At 38.2% G+C, this 18,895-nt stretch overlaps 1 protein-coding gene across 12 annotated transcripts in view; it reads left to right on the forward strand.

Annotated features, from left to right (window-relative positions):
* Positions 1 to 18,895, forward strand: part of LOC149086538 (S1 RNA-binding domain-containing protein 1) — a 542,948-nt gene that overhangs the window by 476,267 nt on the left and 47,786 nt on the right. For all 12 annotated transcript variants that reach the window (XM_089256006.1, XM_089256010.1, XM_089256008.1 and 9 more), the window contains one exon: positions 17,765 to 17,863. In XM_089256006.1, the coding sequence (XP_089112132.1) occupies positions 17,765 to 17,863 (99 nt within the window). The remainder of the gene's footprint in view (positions 1 to 17,764; positions 17,864 to 18,895) is intronic.

Below are 18,895 nucleotides of genomic sequence, written 5' to 3' on the forward strand. Positions count from 1 at the left end.
AGCCTGGGATCTTTGGCCGACTTTTTATTCCAAGTATTTCTTTTTTTCTGTTCATGATAAAGGGGCCGCACCTTCTGCAGCTGACAAAGAACATTTCAATAGGGTTCAGTTTCGGCTGCTTCAATGCAGATTTTCTGAATACAAGCACCATTTCCTAATTAGAAGGATGGGGAGTGTATAGCGTGTCGCTTTTGTGGGGAATATGTCACCTGGAGGCATCCGTCCATATGGGGACCCCTGCTGATCCCGAAAACTACATTCTTCTTGACGCCGCCGGTCAAAGCTTTAAAAGCTTTTGTGCTTAATGGATGGACATCAGTGAAACAGGGACGCAGACAGAAGCAGTTCCATAGGCGATCCTAATTGGAATATAAAGACATTATGGTGGTGAAGAAATCTGCTATAGACAGGGTTTGTGATTCTGCAAAATAAGAATAGCTTTGTTTGGAGCCACTTCAAGTAAACTTGTTTTTCCCCTGAAAAAACCCCCCACAAATGTTGAGATAGGCAGTTCCACAGTATTTTATGGTTTGTGTGGACCACATTTGGTTGTGCACGTACAGTTTAACCTTCTGTTAGTAGAACATGTTGCATTACAAGAAAAAACGGAAAAGTTCAATTTCCTCGTGATTCTGCAGTTTTCTGACAGAAAAAGTAAGCAATATACATTAGTGAAATAAATTAAGAGAATTTGCATATTTTATCGAATTTCATGAAAAGAAGTGAACTGAATGTAAAACCACTGCTTCTAGACAAAAATGCAAATCTTGTACGTCAAATATGTAAGCGTACAGGTGGAGCCAGTAGAGAAACAGGCTTTATAAGCGCGCGTAAGTTAAGATGCATTTCGTTCGCTAGCTCACCTCGGCGAATTTCTTGGTGTTATTTTGCAGCAATCGGTTAATTTCAAATTGTAACAGTAAAAATGAGTAACCACCAACGTTTAGATGATGGAATGAGGTGGCGAATTGTGGGGAGGCTAGAAGCAGGCCAATCTCAAGTCCAGATTTGTAGAGAGTTCAATTTAACGCCCAGTGTCGTGTGTAACTTATGGAAACAGTTCCGGGATACCGGATCCATTGAGCGAAAGCCTGGGCAAGGTCGTCCAAGAGCGATGCCGGCCAGAGAAGATTGCCATTTGTCAATTATAGCGAGGCGTAGCAGGAGTGCTACAGCTTCTCAGCTCTCTCATGACTTGTATGCAGCCACAGGAACCCGTGTATCAAGGGTGACTGTTTCCAAAAGACTTCATGAGAGAGGGTTGTTTGCAAGAAGACCTGCTGTTTGCATCCCGCTTACGTCTACGGACAGGAGAAACCGGAGAATCGGCCTAAGCACCGATTCTCGCCATACGTTCATATGGGGAGAACCAGGGACCCGCTACCTACCCTCCAATGTCCACGAAATCAACCATTATGGCGGAGGAGGTTTAATGGTCTGGGCAGGCATCATGTTGGATGGCCGCACACCTCTCCATGTCTTTGAAAGAGGCACTGTGACTGGTGTGAGGTATAGGGATGAGGTCTTGGAGCAGTATGTTCGTCTTTTCAGGGGTGCAGTTGGCCCTGAGTTCAGTTTAATGGACAATAACGCTAGGCCACATAGAGCTCTTCTGCTCGACGATTTTCTAGAGAGTGAGGATATTCGCCGGATGGATTGGCCAGCCAGATCTCCAGACCTTAACCCTATAGAGCATGTCTGGGACGCTCTGGGGAGGGCAATTGCAGCTCACAACCCTCCTCCGGGAACTATCCAGGGAATAAAAACAGCGTTGCTGAACGAGTGGGACCAATTGCCACAGGAAATGATAAACTGCCTTATTTCAAGTATGAAATCACGCTGCGAGACCTGTATATCTGTAAGAGGGGGCCATACCCCCTATTAATCCATCTATTAACCCATTTTTTTGTTTATTCTGCAACCGCTGTTTCATACCTTCCGACTCCAACGAGTGTTGCACACGATCATGCGTGTGTATTACAATTATTGAATGGTTATTTGTTTTGTATTGTATCAATGTATGTACATATCAAATTTCATTAAAATCGGTACAGTAGTTCTAGAGATAATCGACCAAGTCTGCAAATTCTCTCAATTTCTTACATCAGTGTATTAAATATAGTTACACATTTTTGATAAATTCATGCATTTTAAGTATCTTCTTTAATAATTTGTTCAGAATCTTCAAAAACATTCTACATAGTATTTTGCAGCCCTCTAATACTTATAATCAATAAAGCGTAGCAAAATGTTTTTTTTTCTGTTAGACATATCAATAAATTAATAAATCTTACCATATATTTTATTTTTTTCAATCATATTTAAAATTTATTTAAGAAAAACTTAATTTGGCTCCATTTGGCTTGCATACTTGGAACAGTAACAATATTTAAATCGAGTTTTTATGAAGAAATTTATGCAATTAAAAAAATAATTATTTCTAATTCAAAACCTGATATATGACTCAATATATGAGAGTAAAATAAATCTTAAATAAGTGAAATGTAATTTGATTTTGGGGGAAATATACACTGTATCATAAAATATAAATAAATAAAGGGCTTGACAAAAATCAGAAAGGAATTTAGGCACCAGCCAAATTCCGTAGGAGCTAAGCATGGTTTTTATATCTTAAGTAATCTTTTTTCAACCTTTCTGGGAATTGATGACCCCTTCTTAGGGCCGCAACTAGATACTTTGTCACCTGGGGCAATTCGGAATTTTGGTGCCCCTTGCACGTAGAAGAAGTAGTTAAAGGGTGAATTTGACTCCCATTCTGGTCCAGCGTCCGGAGCACCAGACCAGCCTGCTCTCTCTAGTAGCGGCTCTGCTCCTTTCCATGTTGGAAGACAATTATGAAATCGGAAAATTTTGAGCCATCACTATATTCTGATTTAGCAAACACATATACAAAATTTTAGGTGCCAATACAGATTTTCCAGTTGCCATGGTGACCTATCGCTTGGGATTTGTCCAACCCTGGAATAAATAAAGATGTATATACTGTTCTGAATATATTTTTTGTATATAATCATTTTCATGACCCCGCCCAGGGGATTTCAGGATTCATGAGATCTGGGGGACCCAGGGGATCCTCGGGGGATGTACTCAGATTTACGGCATGACTAGATCTGAATAAATTGCCTATGGCAAACGAGTTGTGCTCGTTTCAATGAGGGAGAGAGAATGAAAGTATATTTTTACTTGGACAGTGATCAAATTAGAATGGGGCTCAAAGGCAAAGGCGTACGCCCCCAACAATCAAATAAATTTTTTTTAATTACATGCTTCTGGAAAACTGGCACCAACTCAAAAACCCCCATAGATTGGTTTGTGACCCCCCCCCCCCCCATAGATTGGTTTTTTTGGGTACGCTCCTGATCAGGAGCAGTCCCATTCCAAGGGCATAGCGAGGGGGAAGACTTGGGGGTCTGGTCCCCCCAAAATGTGAGAAAATGGCCGAAAAAAAGGGAAAAAGATGGCCAAATCTATTGTTCTATCACTTTGCCCCCCCCCCCCCCGAAATGAAAGTAGTCCCCCTCCCGAACGAAATTTCTGGCTACGCCCTTGTCCCATTCACTTTGATAACAATACATGAAATGATTATTATACAGTCGAATCCCGTTATGATGAACTCCAAGAAACCGGAGAAAACACTTCATTGTAACGAAATTTCATTATAAAGGAATTTCAGATCCTTTGCATTGTTCCTATATATACTTATTAGAGCGATTCGAAAACCGTTTGTTAAAACAAGATTTTCGCTGTAACGGTATTCGTTAAAACAGGATTTGACTGTAATTAGCACCCAAATTTTCCTCTTAAAAAATGTGCAAAATATGATCTAAAACTGAGAAAATATATGCTAAAAAACAAATAACTATGCAAGAAACGCAAATGCGTTTTTAAATGCATCTTTTCCATTTGTCTCGGTGCATATTTATTTGCAAAAACAATCTCATGCAAATGATTTCTAAATGTATTTTATTTAGGAATTTCTAGCATTATTAGTACTGTATTAGAATTATTAGTACTGTATTAGAATTATTAGTACTGTATTAGAATTATTAGTACTGTATTAGAATTATTAGTACTGTATTAGAATTATTAGTACTGTATTAGAATTATTAGTACTGTATTAGAATTATTAGTACTGTAGCTGCTCACTAATAGAAAGAAAAAGTTGTTCGAAAAAGAAGCAAACTACACGTGCACACATGAATAATGTCAAAAATGGGCAGATTTTTCTCCTGAGAGATTTTACTTTTTACTTGAAAAAAAGAAAAAGAAATGACAAGCAAATAAAGCACCCAGGCTTCAGGTATGGTCCATTGTAGCTAGAAGTTCCTTGGAGTTGAGCAGCCAAACATCAAACTATTTTAAAATGTCGAATTTCCGATTTGATGGAAAATGTTGACAGATCCATATATCCATGGAAGTGAGCATGAATGTAATATGTTCAGACTTTTAATTGTTCAGTTGTTCGTCTAAACCACTTTGATGATACAAAATTCTATGGAAAACATCTTATACTCTTAGAGAATCAACTGATTTGAGATCAAAAATCAATTTCACATGACTAGAGTTCTGTTCATTCGTTAATATTAGAACGAAATGATCTCGTTCCAATGCAGATAAAGCAGAAATTTTCGATAATTTTATGTCCTTACAGACCAAAATGTGAAAATTCGTTTGTAATGGGAACTACGTTACAACGAAAATTTTTCTCGTGGTTGTGAGCTGTTGTTATAATGAACTTTTATTGTATTATAAGCAATATTAATTTGAAAAATTATAAAAATTTAATTAATCTTCCGCACAACTTGAAAATATGCACTTATTCTGAAAATTATTCAATTGCATACATTTATACACACATTAATGCTAAAAAGATGTTAAAATATGTAAATGCAACAAACAGGACTAATCATAACATTTATAAATAGTGCAAAAAAATCAAAAGTATAAAGGTCAATTTCCTGTCCACCGCTGGGTGACCTTTCATTAAATTAAGTTGCATAATAACCAAGAATGGCCACTAAAGCAGTGCTTTCCAAAGTGTGAAATATCGTCCTCTTGGGGAAGGGGGCGATGCAATTGTCCAAAGGGTCTATAGAAGCTATGGGTTTAGTATAGGATTCTATGGGTGGGCTTGAGTTGGTAGAAATCAGAAAGAAATTTTTTTTAAAGAAGGGCTATGGAAAAAAAAGTTTGGGAAACGTTTCACTGAAGCACCGGTTCTCAACCAGTACTCCGTGTACACTTCCCGGGGGCTCCGCATCCACTCAAAGAAAATAAATTAAATCAGTAAATTTGATAAATGAATATAAGAGGAGAGCCTACGGGGCTCCGCCATAGAAATTTTACGCCGAGTAGAGGCGACCACTGATGCATATTTGTGTTTGAGTACAGGTGATCATTTGTGGAGATCATACTGCATTTAAGAAAATGTAATGGAACCCCTCCTATACGTCTCCCTATTACGTTTCTGACCTTACTCATTTGTACAATGTTTGGCTTCAGTTGCTATACATTCCTATACATTATCCCTGTATACAGGACCCAATTTCTGCATGGGCAAATGAAGCCTTTATAACTTTGAGATCCCGAAATTCGAACAACATACACTGACCGACCAATTACCATCTTTAACTCTTGTCGCAAGAGCCTCTTAATTCTTGCTTTACCCAGGGTCCTGCCTGTATACACTTCAAGTTGTAAGCAGAAAAACTAAGCGGGATCGACTGTAGTTTTCCATGCATATTTTTTACTGAAAAAGCCACAAAATTTAAGATGATCTGACTGGTTCAATGGCTTTTGACAGGTACTGAAATAATTATTGAACGGGCTACGGTATGCTGATAGCCAGGGCCGTAACTGGGATTTTTGCCGACCGGGGCAAACATGATTTTTCCGCCCCCACATTCGATAATTTTGTAACAGTGTTCTCTGTTCCCACCTAAAACTGTCGCCCCCTAAATTTGCAGCCCGGGGCCCCCCCCCCTCCTCTCTAGTTCCGGCCTTTTGCTGATAGCAAACATTTATACTATTAGTTCTTTCTTTAAGAGAAAAATCTCTCAACAATGGAACTCAATACATCATCTACTTTTTGCTTAGATATAGAAACCAAAAGAGCAAAACAAACAAGTATGTATAGGACGTTTTACATAAGGTTTAAATAAAAAAAAATTTCTGTTAAATCTTGAAATGAATACCGTAAAATTGCTTGAGACTATAGCAACAGTAATGTTATGATAGTATAATATTTCTTCTCAAGCATAAGATTTTGAATCAAAACGACAGATTTTTTACAAAAATTTTTTTGGGAAACGTCTGTAAAAAAAAAGGTGGGGGGGTTATTTTTGGAAAAAGTTCCATTTACATATACTGCTTTTGCATTTATACGACCCGTTGTATAAACGAGGTTCCATTAGAGCCTGAGCCCCCCCCCCCCCCCCAACATTTTCAATAAGTTAATACCTATGTGCCCCGCCTTGGGTACCCGGACCCTGTGTGTTGGGAACACTGCTGATGTATATATACCTCTGGGTACATGCACAATACTTGATCCCTACAGGTCAAGCGGTTCCCGATGTCCTCAGGAGTTAAATGAGCACTCGGCCCGAAATCGTAACTGACTTCCATAACACAAAAACATAACAGATCTCCGTCACTCACAAACGTCACCCATTTCCGTAACATAAAATCGTCACTAATTTCGGTTGCTTAGAAACAGGCCCTTTTCGAGTTTGTGATTTTATATTATAGAGTAGATTGGTCTTAATTTCTTCTGCATGTGCTTTTGTTATAATTAGAGCCCGGATTATATGCATTAAAAAAGTGGCAAAATATTCACTTGAAAATGCAAAAATAAGCACTTAAAATACCTAAATGTGCTCTTAAAATGTTAAAATGTGTATTTAAAATCCCAAAATATGCATTAAAAAATCACCATGCAAAAAAAAAGTGGTTTTTAAAATGCATATTTTTTTTATTTCTTAGTACATATAAATTTTCATTTACAAAAAATGTTCCCTCATATATATAACTTCTACATATTTTTTATTCAGGAATTTTTTAATTTTCAGTTTGTTGCAGTTGCTCAATAACAAAAATACCAGTAACAAAAGAGTTTCGACACTATTTCTAAAAAAAATTTAACACTTTGAGATATCTCTAGAAATAGCCTTACAATAAATAAAACGGTTAATATTCATAAAATACACTGCTGGCCACCCAAATTGCAACACCAAGAAAGACAAGAGATATCGCAACAATATTTATTTTGTAGATAACATGTTGACCAAGAATCAAATGATTAATTTTATAGACTTCTGTGAAGTGTGGTTCCTGCCAAAATCAGTAGCCAGATTGGCCGCCATTGTTGGAGATCACCGCTGCCACACGCCTCGGCATTCATTCAAAGAGACTTTGGATGTGTTCTTGGGGTACAGCAGACCAAGCAGCTTCCACGCGTTGCCAAAGTTGATCTGGTGTGGCAGCTGGGGATGTAATCTGGGTCAGTCGTTGAGCAACCATGGACCACATGTTTTCTATCGGCGAAAGATCCGGAGAGCGAGCTGGCCAGGGAAGCAATTCAATCTGGCGATTGACGAAGAACCTTTGGACAATGCGTGCCACGTGTGGTCGCGCATTATCCTGTTGAAATATGGCTGTGGGCAAGCCCTGAAGGTAAGGAAGGACAACTGGCTCCAACACCTCGGAGATGTAGCGCTGGCTTTTTAAAGTACCGGCAATGCGTACTAGAGGAATGCGAGAATGATATCCAATACCGCCCCATACCATAATACCCGGTGCAGGACCAGTGTGGCGGTGCATAACGCAGCTGTTCAGCATCCTCTCTCCACGGTGTCTCCAGACTCGAATCCGACCATCGTGGTGTTGCAGACAGAAGCGTGACTCGTCAGTAAAGACAATTTCATTCCATTGTGCCGTCCACATCCTTCTTTCATCGCACCATTGGCGGCGGAGACGTCTGTGGTTCTGCGTCAAGGGTAGACGAAGCAATGAACGTCTTGCGGACAGTCCACTCTGCTGTAAACGCCGTCGAATGGTACGCGCAGACACTGGATGATGCGGTACAGACTGAATATGCTGTGCTATGGTTCGTGATGTGGCTGAGCGATCCGTCACTGCCATACGCACAATACGCCTGTCATCACGTGAAGTGGTGCACTGAGGTGGATGCGATCGAACACGTCGGTCCGTCGTACCCTCCTGCATCCAACGATCACATATCCGCATTACAGTTGTTTGGTTTCGTCCAACACGACTACCGATTTCCCTGAAAGATAATCCACAATCTCGGTAGGCCACTATCCTTCCTCTGTCGAACTCGGATACTTGATCAAAAGATGATCGCAGTTTTCTACGAGGCATAATTGATCGTTTTTTTGAAAAAACCACAAGAAAAACACAATTGCCGTACTTCAAATCGTCGAAATCTCCAAGCCTTAAATAGCGCTTTGAAGTGGCGCCACAGGCGCGCGTGATGTGCGTCTGCGCTGAAATTCTAATCATTTGCATATCTCACCTCCGCTAATGCATGTTGTAAATTTCATATTATTTGCATGCTTCCTTCAGGGTGTTGCATTTACGGTGGCCAGCAGTGTACTTTATAAATGTGTATTAATTCACTAAATTTCATCTGCGGGGAAAAAACTGATGTTATGAAAATATTATGAACAATATATTTATTTGAAAAATTGTAAAAAAAATTGAGGGCTGAAAATTTTTTCATTTATGGATTTATATGGATTAACGCTAAAAAGGTCAAAATATGCAAATATATATACGTGATGATCTCCTTCCTCATTGTGTGTACACTCCTCTGGAGATAGTGTTCTTTCAACGGCACTTATTGAAGTAGCCTGTACTAATGAAGTCGGGGCTAAAGAGAAAGTTCCTCTTTCTGTTAGCCCTGTATTGAAGTAGCATGGGGGCTGTTCAAGTATTACGTCAGCAAATTTTTAGCCATTTTTGACCTACCTCCCTTGTCAGTAAGACTCTGACCCCCCCCTTTTGTCAGCACTGCCTCCTAACGCATATTGGTGGGATCAGAAATGTACGTGGGTGGGGGCATAGGGGGCTTGTGTGCCTCCCCTTCAGATGAAAAAAAATATTTTTAGAAAAATTAAACTTTCGAAAGAAAACATTTTTATATGTTATAATTAATTTCTGTAATTCTAATGCTATTTGAAGAGTAAGAATTACGGCCCACTCTTTAAGCCATATATGGTAAACCCTTGACCTGTGGACCAAATGTGGCCCTAAAGTTTATCTGATGTGGCTTGCTTCCCTCAAACCTAATTTTGTAAAAATGAACTAAGCTGCACATTTACAAATCGCTTAAATGACCCGTGACACAATTCCAGAGCATTCAAGTGACCCGTGGCACATTTTCAGATCGCTAAAGTAGCCCTCAAATATCACTTTTGCATTCCAAGATCACTTAAATAACCCGCGACACAGTTTCAGAACCTTAAACGATCCGTGACACATTTTGAGATCCCTTGAGTGACATGTGGCACAGTTTTAGAGCACTTAAGTGGGTCCCAGTGCAGTTCTACATCACTTAAATTACCCGTGGAACATTCCCAGAGTGCTTAAGTGATCCGTGGCATAATTACGAATCACTTGAGTGATGCGTGGCACGGTTTCAGAGCACTTAAGTGGACCGAGCACATTTCCGGACACACTTGAAGGATCCGGAAACATTTAGAGATACTAAAGTGGCTCTGTAGTTGACTTATCAATGGGGAGAGTGTTAGTTCAGGTGACCAATAACTATCGAAATGCTTTTTTCCGTTTTTGGCCCACGGAATAAGATGCCATTAAGAATATTTCATGTCTTCATAAAGGGTAGTTGATGACATAAGCATCATTCAAATCCCCCTCCTTTTGTCATCAAAAGTCAGCAAATCGAAAGCCCCTCACCTCCCATCGATGCTGACGTAATACTTGAATGACCCCCATGACATCTCTAGAATACAACTGCCCCTTAGCGAGGCGCCGTATACCATTGCCACCGTGACTCAAGGTGCCCCTATATAGGCGAATTCCAAAAAAAGGTTGGCCAATTGGTGTGAAGAACACAAACATGCACACGAATGGGCACACAGATGTATTTGAAATGTTTCCCTGAGAAGGTTTGAGAACTTTCTTGAAATTTCGCAATCCAAGGCCGAGGGGGGGGGGAAAGGACATCTTTTCTCCTTTTTTCAGACATTTCCTCCCATTTCGTGGAGAGACAAGATCCCCCCCCCCCTCTGAAATGGTAGAAAATGTCTGCAAAAAGGGTGAAAAGATGGCCAAATCTATTGTTCTACCACTTTGGTTCCCCCCTTCCTGAAATGCAAGTGGTCCGCCTCCAAATGAAATTTCTGAACTCGGGTCTGCCACTATTTATGTCCATGTCCTAAGGCCGATCGTTGTATCCCTACTAATCCCTCATCAAGGTTCAACTTGTAGCAGACCATTAGTATTTCTTGGTAAGTACTAGCTCATTAATAGTTTCTCTAATTTTGGGGACATGTCACGAGTACATCAAAGGCTTATACAGATATTCTTTAGAGGCCAAAAGCTTTTACAACAAACATTGTTTGGAACAAGAATTGTTATCGAAATCCAAAGTACTGTAGGACCTCAATTATCAAAAGTTTAAAATTACATAACTACAGAAGGTGAAAGAGCAGAGTGTTAGGCAGAAATGCTGATTCTTCTTTTCCCATGATCACGCATCCTATGTTGATCCGCTCGCGTCGAGCGATAGCGATTTTTTTCCCCCCTCTGATACTTCATTTTTTAATACGGCGCCGAGTAAACCTGTTTTCATTGGTTGTTTTGTTCGTAGCGCCAGATGGGCGGATTACTGATTGTGTGTATATATATAGACTAAATGATGTGTTTTTTTTGTATCTTATCTTTTCATTTGTCTTGAATAAAACCGGCTTTGATGCCGATAGATTATTTTTAAACTTGGCCCGACTCGACTTGTAATTTTTCGATCTTAAATTTGATGACTGAACAAGATTGGTTATGGGCCTTCTAATAATCATCGTCTTTTAAATATTTTATTTAAAGTTAGAATTTTTTTGAAGATTACATTGACGGGAGGGCTATAATATGGAATCCATAGAAAAGATGCGTGGAGATAATTATTCCACATGGAGGGACGACGTTAAAGTCCTCCTGATGGAAAAATTGGCCTGGAAATTCATCACTGGTGAAGAACCGGAGCCGGATCCTGCCACTGTAACCAGCAAGGAACTTAGAAACTACACCCTGCGAAAAGATCGGGCCTATTCGACAATCTACCTCACTATTGAGAAGGAATACAGAGCTCTCATCTCCGACACTGCCGATGGCGCTATGGCCTGGAAGAAGCTGGAGGAGCATTTCCGACCCGATACCCGAGCTGGCATCATCAGTTTGCTGGATCAGTTTTTCGATTGCCGATATCAGGAGGGAGAGGAAATCGGTCTGTTCGACGCAAGAAGATCGTATCTCGTCTCAAAGATGCTGGTCACCCTTTAGAAGACCTGTATCAGGCATTCCAGCTGATACGTTACCTACCGGAAGGTTATAAAGGTATTGTACAATTTATATATCGATGACAAGTCCTTCAAATTTGATGTCCTAAAAGAACTTTTAGCAGAAGAAAGTCATCTTAAGCAAAGCTTCAATGACGTTGATAACGTTGCTTTGAAAGTTAAGATAGAAAAGAATGGCTCTGATAAATTTGCAATTATTAAATGTGCTAAAAATAAGCCTAGAGCTAAGAATTCATATAAGGAAATAACTTGCTTTAAGTGTCATAAAAAGGGACATCTGGCCGCTAATTGTAGAATTAAAACTTCATCAAAACCAGATACCAGTTTCGTCACCGAAGTCCAAGTGCACGTAAACAGTGTTAAAAATACTAACAACAATTGGGTGTTTGATACAGCGGCATCCGCCCATTTTTGCAAAAGCAAAGAACTTTTCACCACTTATAAGCCAGTTAGCAACACTAACATGTCCGTCGCGATTGGAGATGTAACTTACCCGGTTGAGGGTATAGGAAATATAAATGTGTTTTATGACCAACTGTAAAAAGCAGGACATTGAATTGAAAGACGTAATCTATTTTCCGAAGCTGAGAAAAAATTTAATGTCGGGACCCCGCTTCGATAAAGGGGGAGCTACTTTCGTTGGCAAGGACGATAAGATTGAAGTCACATCACGAACTGGGAAGAAATTGTTCGTAGCAAACAAAGAAAATGGCCTATATTGCTGTAAGCCTACATATCCCAGACGAATCAAAGCGCTAAGTTTATCAGTTAAAGGTGACTTAAAGGAGTGGCATAAAAAATATTGTCATATTGATTCGAAGTACATTACGCGGACGAGTCAGTCTGGAAGCGTCCTGGGCATCCCTGCTCTAAAATACGAGAATTTAAATTGCGAAGATTGTAGACTGGCAAAATTGTGAAGAAAATCCTTCAAGTCCATATCAAAAGTAAGATCATCCAAACCCTTGGAACTTTTGCATATGGATGTTTGCGGGCCTCTTCCTACTATTTCTAAAGGAAAAGCCAGATATTTTCTGACTATTACAGATGACTTTTCCCGGAATGTTGTAGTGTACCCTATGAGAAAAAAATCTGACGTGCTAGATTGTTTCAAAAAATTCCAAACTAGGGCAGAGAGATTTTTGAATTCAAAAATCGTAAATATCCGAACTGACAACGGGATGGAATTTACACAATGAATTTTGTGAATTTCTAGACACTCAAGGTATTAAAGCTGAACGCACGAACACCTACACGCCCGAGCAAAACGGGGTTAGTGAACGTTTTAATTATACAGCTTTGGATGCCATTAAAACCATGCTGAAAGAAGCAGATTTGAGTAACACTTTTTGGGCGGAAGCTCTATTGTGCTTCACGTACACTTGGAACTGAGTATGTCACCATGGACAGACAAAAACTCCCTTTGAACTATATTGTGGCCGAAAGCCGTCTGTAAAACATTTGAGGATATTTGGTAGCACAGTATACATTGGAGTGCCTAAACAGCTAAGAAATAAATTAAGTTTGAGAGCCAAGAAGGGCATCATGGTGGGCTATGCCTTATACATTCGTGGTTATCGTATCTGGATACCCGACGAGAGGCGTACAATTGAAATTATAAATGTTACCTTTAAGAACTGTGATCGAGAAACCGTCGTGGACACAAGACCAACATTTATCCACATTAAAAGTGGATCTGAAAGTGATCTTGAAAGTGACTCAGAATGTGATCGTAAACCCGAGAAGTTGGACGATATAAAAGGTGATTCGGAATCTGAGGAGTTAGATGTTGTGAAGAAAGAATTTAAATCGTATTTTGACAATGTTGAAACACCCAATCGAGACACTGCACGTATTTGGGTGAGAAAGGTTATACCTAGAAAAGATAGCTCCCGCATCGACGTATACTATGGGATTGAAGGAACTAATTTGACATTAAGATCTCAAAAAGATGCCGAGGCTTATTGCAAGTCTCATAATATCAAATACGATAAAAACTTTTTTGATTTCAGCGGAAAAAAATATATATTCAGGTGTAATGAAAAATAATGATATTGATTCTAATATTGCACCACAAGCATGTTTTGTTGACATTGATATTCCGAAGAATTATAATGATGCATCAAGATCTCCGCAACAGGAGCAGTGGCATAACGCCATGATGGATGAAATGCAAATAATGTCAGATAGAAATGTCTGGGATTTAGTGCATAAATCCAATAATACCCCTATTGTGGGAAGCAGGTGGGTCTATACCTTCAAGAGAAATGAAAAACAAGAAATAGTACGGTATAAGGCACGTCTTGTTGCTCAGGGATATAAACAGCGTAAAGGGGACACATACGACGAAGTTTTTAGCCCTGTCAATTTTTCAATAATACGACTATTTTTTACATCATTAGTCTGCTTGCTTGGCTGGACACACTGTCAACTTAATGTAAAGTGCGCATATTTATATGCTAATCTCAATGAAGAAATCTTTATGCGTCAACCGCAAGGTTTTACCAGCAACAAGTACCCAAATTATGTCTGTAAGCTGAATAAAGCTATTTACGGATTGCGTCAAAGTGGTCGAGAATGGTTTTTCGAGATTCACAGCGTTTTAGAGAAACTAAACTTGAAAAAATTGAACTGGTGTAATTGCGTATACACTTATGACGGCAAAGTAGTATTATTACTTTACGTGGATGATATTGTTGTTTTTAGCAAACTAAATCGCGATATTGATGAGATCATATCTAAGTTAAAATCAAAGTTTGATTTTAAAATATTAGGGAAAACTAGGAAACTCCTAGGTGTAAATTTTGAGGAAATTGAAGGAAAGTTTTTTTATTCATCAGATAAATTATATCGGTAAAATATGTGATATTTTTAGGAAATTTAAATTTCCTATGTCATCTTTGCCAATCGCTAAGGGAACTTTGTTATCCAAATTAAGCTATCCTAACTCCGAAGCGGAGACCAGAGAAATGGAAAAATTGCCATATAGAAATGTGATAGGATGTTTATCGCATATCCCTGGTCGCTCTAGGCCAGATATCAGTTTCACCGTTAATATCCTCACAATTCCAAGAAAATCCCAGATTGACGCATTGGAACTGTCTAATGAAGTTATTAGGTTATGTGGAAAATACAAAGTATTTGAAACTTGATTTGTCTAATATAGAAAATTTTAGTATCAAATGTTACAGCGATTCAGACTTTGCAGCTAACAGAGACGATCGTGTTTCCATGGGCGGTATTATTTTGTTATTGGATCGTGTACCTATCATGTGGAGAACATTTAAACAAAAATGTGTATCTCTTTCAACTATTGAAGCTGAGTACGTCACCTTGACTGAAGCCGCAAAGGAACTTATGTGGATTGCTCAAATAATAAATGAATGTAATGATCTGAATTTATTTAAACTTCCCTCGAATTACAAAAATGAACTCTTGTGCGACAATCAAGCAGCGATTGATTTTTCAAATTCTCCTATTGAAAATAACAGAACTAAGCAAATAGATATAAAATATCATTTTTTAAGAAATCTGGTGTATGAACGAAAATTCGATTTACATCACATTAATGGTAAAAATAATCTAGCCGATATTTTTACGAAACCTTTGTGTAAATATGAATTAAAAAAATTTGTTGATAACATTTTCATGAAAGTTTAAATATTTTTTAAAAGAACGATCATTGAAATTTTAGTATTTTTTTGTATATATCAATTTTTTATACGATTTTGCTTTGAATATGTTGAATTTGAAAAAAAAGGATGATCTTGTATTACGATTATGAGCATTTATTTTTTTTATGATCATGTGAGGGAGGGCAATTGTTAGGCAGAAATGCTGATTCTTCTTTTCCCATGATCACGCATCCTATGTTGATCCGCTCGCGTCGCGCGATAGAGATTTTTTTCCCCCTCTGATACTGATGTTATCTTCATTTTTTAATACGGCTTTGAGTAAACCTGTTTTCATTGGTTGTTTTGTTCGTAGCGCCAGATGGGCGGATTACTGATTGTGTGTGTATATATATAGACTAAATGATGTGTTTTTTTTTGTATCTTATATTTTCATTTGCCTTGAATAAAACCGGCTTTGATGCCGATAGATTATTTTTAAACTTGGCCCGACTCGACTTGTAATTTTTCGATCTTAAATTTGATGACTGAACAAGACCGAGCATGAAATTATTGCTCAGACAACTCAAGGAGTTAGGGTAATATTTTTTTGGTGATGGTGATTAAAAGAATTTGAACAGTGTATTATTATTAAAGTTGTTATTATGAATATATTATTATGATCATTTAGATCAGTGTTTCCCAAAGTGGGCAATATTGCCCTTAGGGGGCGATGGAAAGGGCCACCTTCTCATGTTGGAAGGTGTACTGTAGTGAAATAGGAAGTTCTTTGTCATCGTTTGATTCCAATCTAGCAATCACATGCAGAGTATGTTTTGTGCCTGTACTGATTTTCCAGTCTTGTCAAACTCTGGCATATAGGGACAGGGTTCATATCCTCCTTGAAAATCATTGGGAAAAAGTTCACTTTCAAGTCTTTAAGAAATTGTTGCAGTCCTTGAAAAACATTATAATCATTTTCAAGTCCTTTAAGTGCATCAAATTTTCCCATTCCAAGATCCAGTCAGATCGCAGGATCAGTAGCCTCTAAAAGCTTAAATAGTAAAACTCATTTGCATATCATATGGAATAAAACACTATTTCAACTTTTGACATATGGAATGCAACATAGGAGGAATAAACACTGAAGACCTTGCCTGGGTCCGCAACAATAGGCCTATTGCACATTGATTTTTATCATGAAGTTATTAACCAAAAAGTGGTCCGTGGCCCACAGACGGCATGAAGGTAAAAACATCGCACATTTTTCTTGTTTAATTATATTGCAAAACATTTATCACAATTTAGTATTGCACAATAATATCTTCATATTCTTTATATAGAGTTGGATGACGACTCTGCGGGATTCCCACCAACGATCCGTGGAACCCTAAGATCGGGAGAGGAAGGCAATACGGCAAACTCCAGGATCCTTCGCACTGGTGTGAGCAAAATTCATGTGGGACATTGGTAACCCGACCTCTGGTCCCGTTCTCTCGTGACAGCCAGGAGACCTCACCCCCTGACTGCCAGACTTAGCGAACATAACTGGCCGAGGCGGAATGCTGGCGGGTACCTCGGGTGGTTTCTGGTAACTGAGAGGTCCCTGGGGCCTAAACTAGAATTAAATTGAAATGAAAGAATTTGTGAAGGATCCCAGGTCATTATGTTACAATTTGTATTCTTATTTATTCTTTGAAGTTGTTCTTTTACTATTAAAAATATCTACCAAACTATTCTGGGGAGCCTGGGCATAACATTAATAGGCCTACATATACTGTGCTCAGGGACGTGAGCAGAACCAAACTTTGTGGGAGGGACCAGGGTATCTCTCCCAGAGAAATTATGAATCGCTAACCTTTAAAAGAATTTAAAACAAACCGAAATATAAAGAAAATTCATATAAATGCTATATGCAACTTCTGTCTATATTTTAATTTATTCAAAAAAATACTTTACATTTTTGATCATATTGAGGCAGGCACCCTTAGATTTCCCATATTTTACTGAGACAAATCTTTTTCCACAAAAGTAGGTTGAAGTACTTGTCATCGCTGAAATCAAATACGAATTGGAGATAAAAAAACGGAACATTCTAGTTCAAAAAAGGATGTATGGTCAATATGAAATATATGTTATGACCTTGTGCTGAGAGATGTCTCACAAACTGAGTAACGCCAATCATTTTTGACTTCCAGCATCCCTGGTTGACTGTATAAATGCCCTTTAATAATGATGCACTTATGAGCTTATTCTTATTCTGCTTTGATTTAGGCAGCCTTCAACTGTTAAGATGAAAATGTTTTTCATGAAACAGCGTTTGATTTCTTTTATTTCCAGAGTAACTGCTGCTATTGAAACTCAGAACAACGGTAAAAAACAAATCATGTGGTACTTTGTGCTCTAACTTGTTGTGACAGGTTTTGAAGAATGATGCCTGCAGTTGTAATAATCTGAAAGTGATCATGCTGCCATTTCATACAGATTTATCTTACTTATCAAATGAGACTCATATATACATACTAGGACTTTCCTTTATTTCTTCTAAATCCTTATTTTTATTTGTTCTCTTTTGTCAAGGTATTGAATCTTTGACAGAGAAAACAGGATTGTCAGTTGAAAAAATGAAAATTTTGATTGATGCATTTAGTCAGCTTATGGAACATGATATTAGAGCAGGTGAATATTTCATAATAAATTTTATATCATTAAAGATATATTTCTAGTAACAATATTTTCGGTTTATTAAAAAATATCACATGTTATAATCTGTTGTATTTATATCTAGGAAAGGTTTTCTGTACATTAAATGACAAGGTGAACTTCGGAAAAAAAAAGTTAGCTGTCTCCGGAAGAGTATGATTCCTGTTGTAGGCAACAAACTTTTCTTTCCTTAGTTTGCCTTGGCATAATATTCAGAAAATCTCTTTCGTAGATGATAGGCATTTTGTAGGTTACATACCACTCGTGCATCTACTTGAAGTACGAGTTTGGTGTCGGGTTTTGGATGTGCTAAAAGGGTTGCGTTGGACAACAGTGTTTTGAAATTCCTTATTTGCTATGTCAGTCCAAGCAATTTCTCTATTGTTTTTTTTCAACCCTGTCAAATAATTATTCAGTGTAGTTTGTGTATGTGCTGCGTGTGGTAAAAACCTGCGAAAAAAGTTAAGTAGTCCAAGGAAACATCATAGTTTTTAAATTGTTTTTGGTCTTGGATAATTGAGAATCAGCTCAACTTTTTCTATCAAGGGTTTGGTGCCATGTTTGGAAATGGAGTGGCCTAAAAAGGAAATCTCTGCAACACTCAGATGAATTTGGAAACATTAATTGTGAGGCCATAGTTATTGATCCGTGGCAAAACAGTATGTAAGTGAACCTTATGTTTAGTTTCACTGTCACTGAAAATCAAAATGTCATCTAAATAGAGACAACAAAATTTCAGATCACAAACAATCTCATTCATAAATCGTTAGTTAGATTGGGCAGCATTACACAAGCCAAAATTTAGGTAAGGAAATTCAAATAAGCCGAAAGATGTGCAAACAGCTGTTTTTGAAATGTGGTTGGAATGAACAGAAATGTGAAAGTATGCCTGAACAATGTCAAGTTTTGAAAAATAACTTTTACCGTGTAATGCATTTGAAAAGTCCTGAGTGTAAGGAATGGGTATACCCCGCAGCACTCCTATTTGTCATACTTTTTCTATTTTTC

This window comes from Pholcus phalangioides, unplaced genomic scaffold (assembly GCF_987345545.1).
Source record: "Pholcus phalangioides strain wild (caught in Gottingen) unplaced genomic scaffold, Ppha-v1.0 ptg000004l_1, whole genome shotgun sequence".
NCBI lineage: Eukaryota > Metazoa > Arthropoda > Arachnida > Araneae > Pholcidae > Pholcus > Pholcus phalangioides.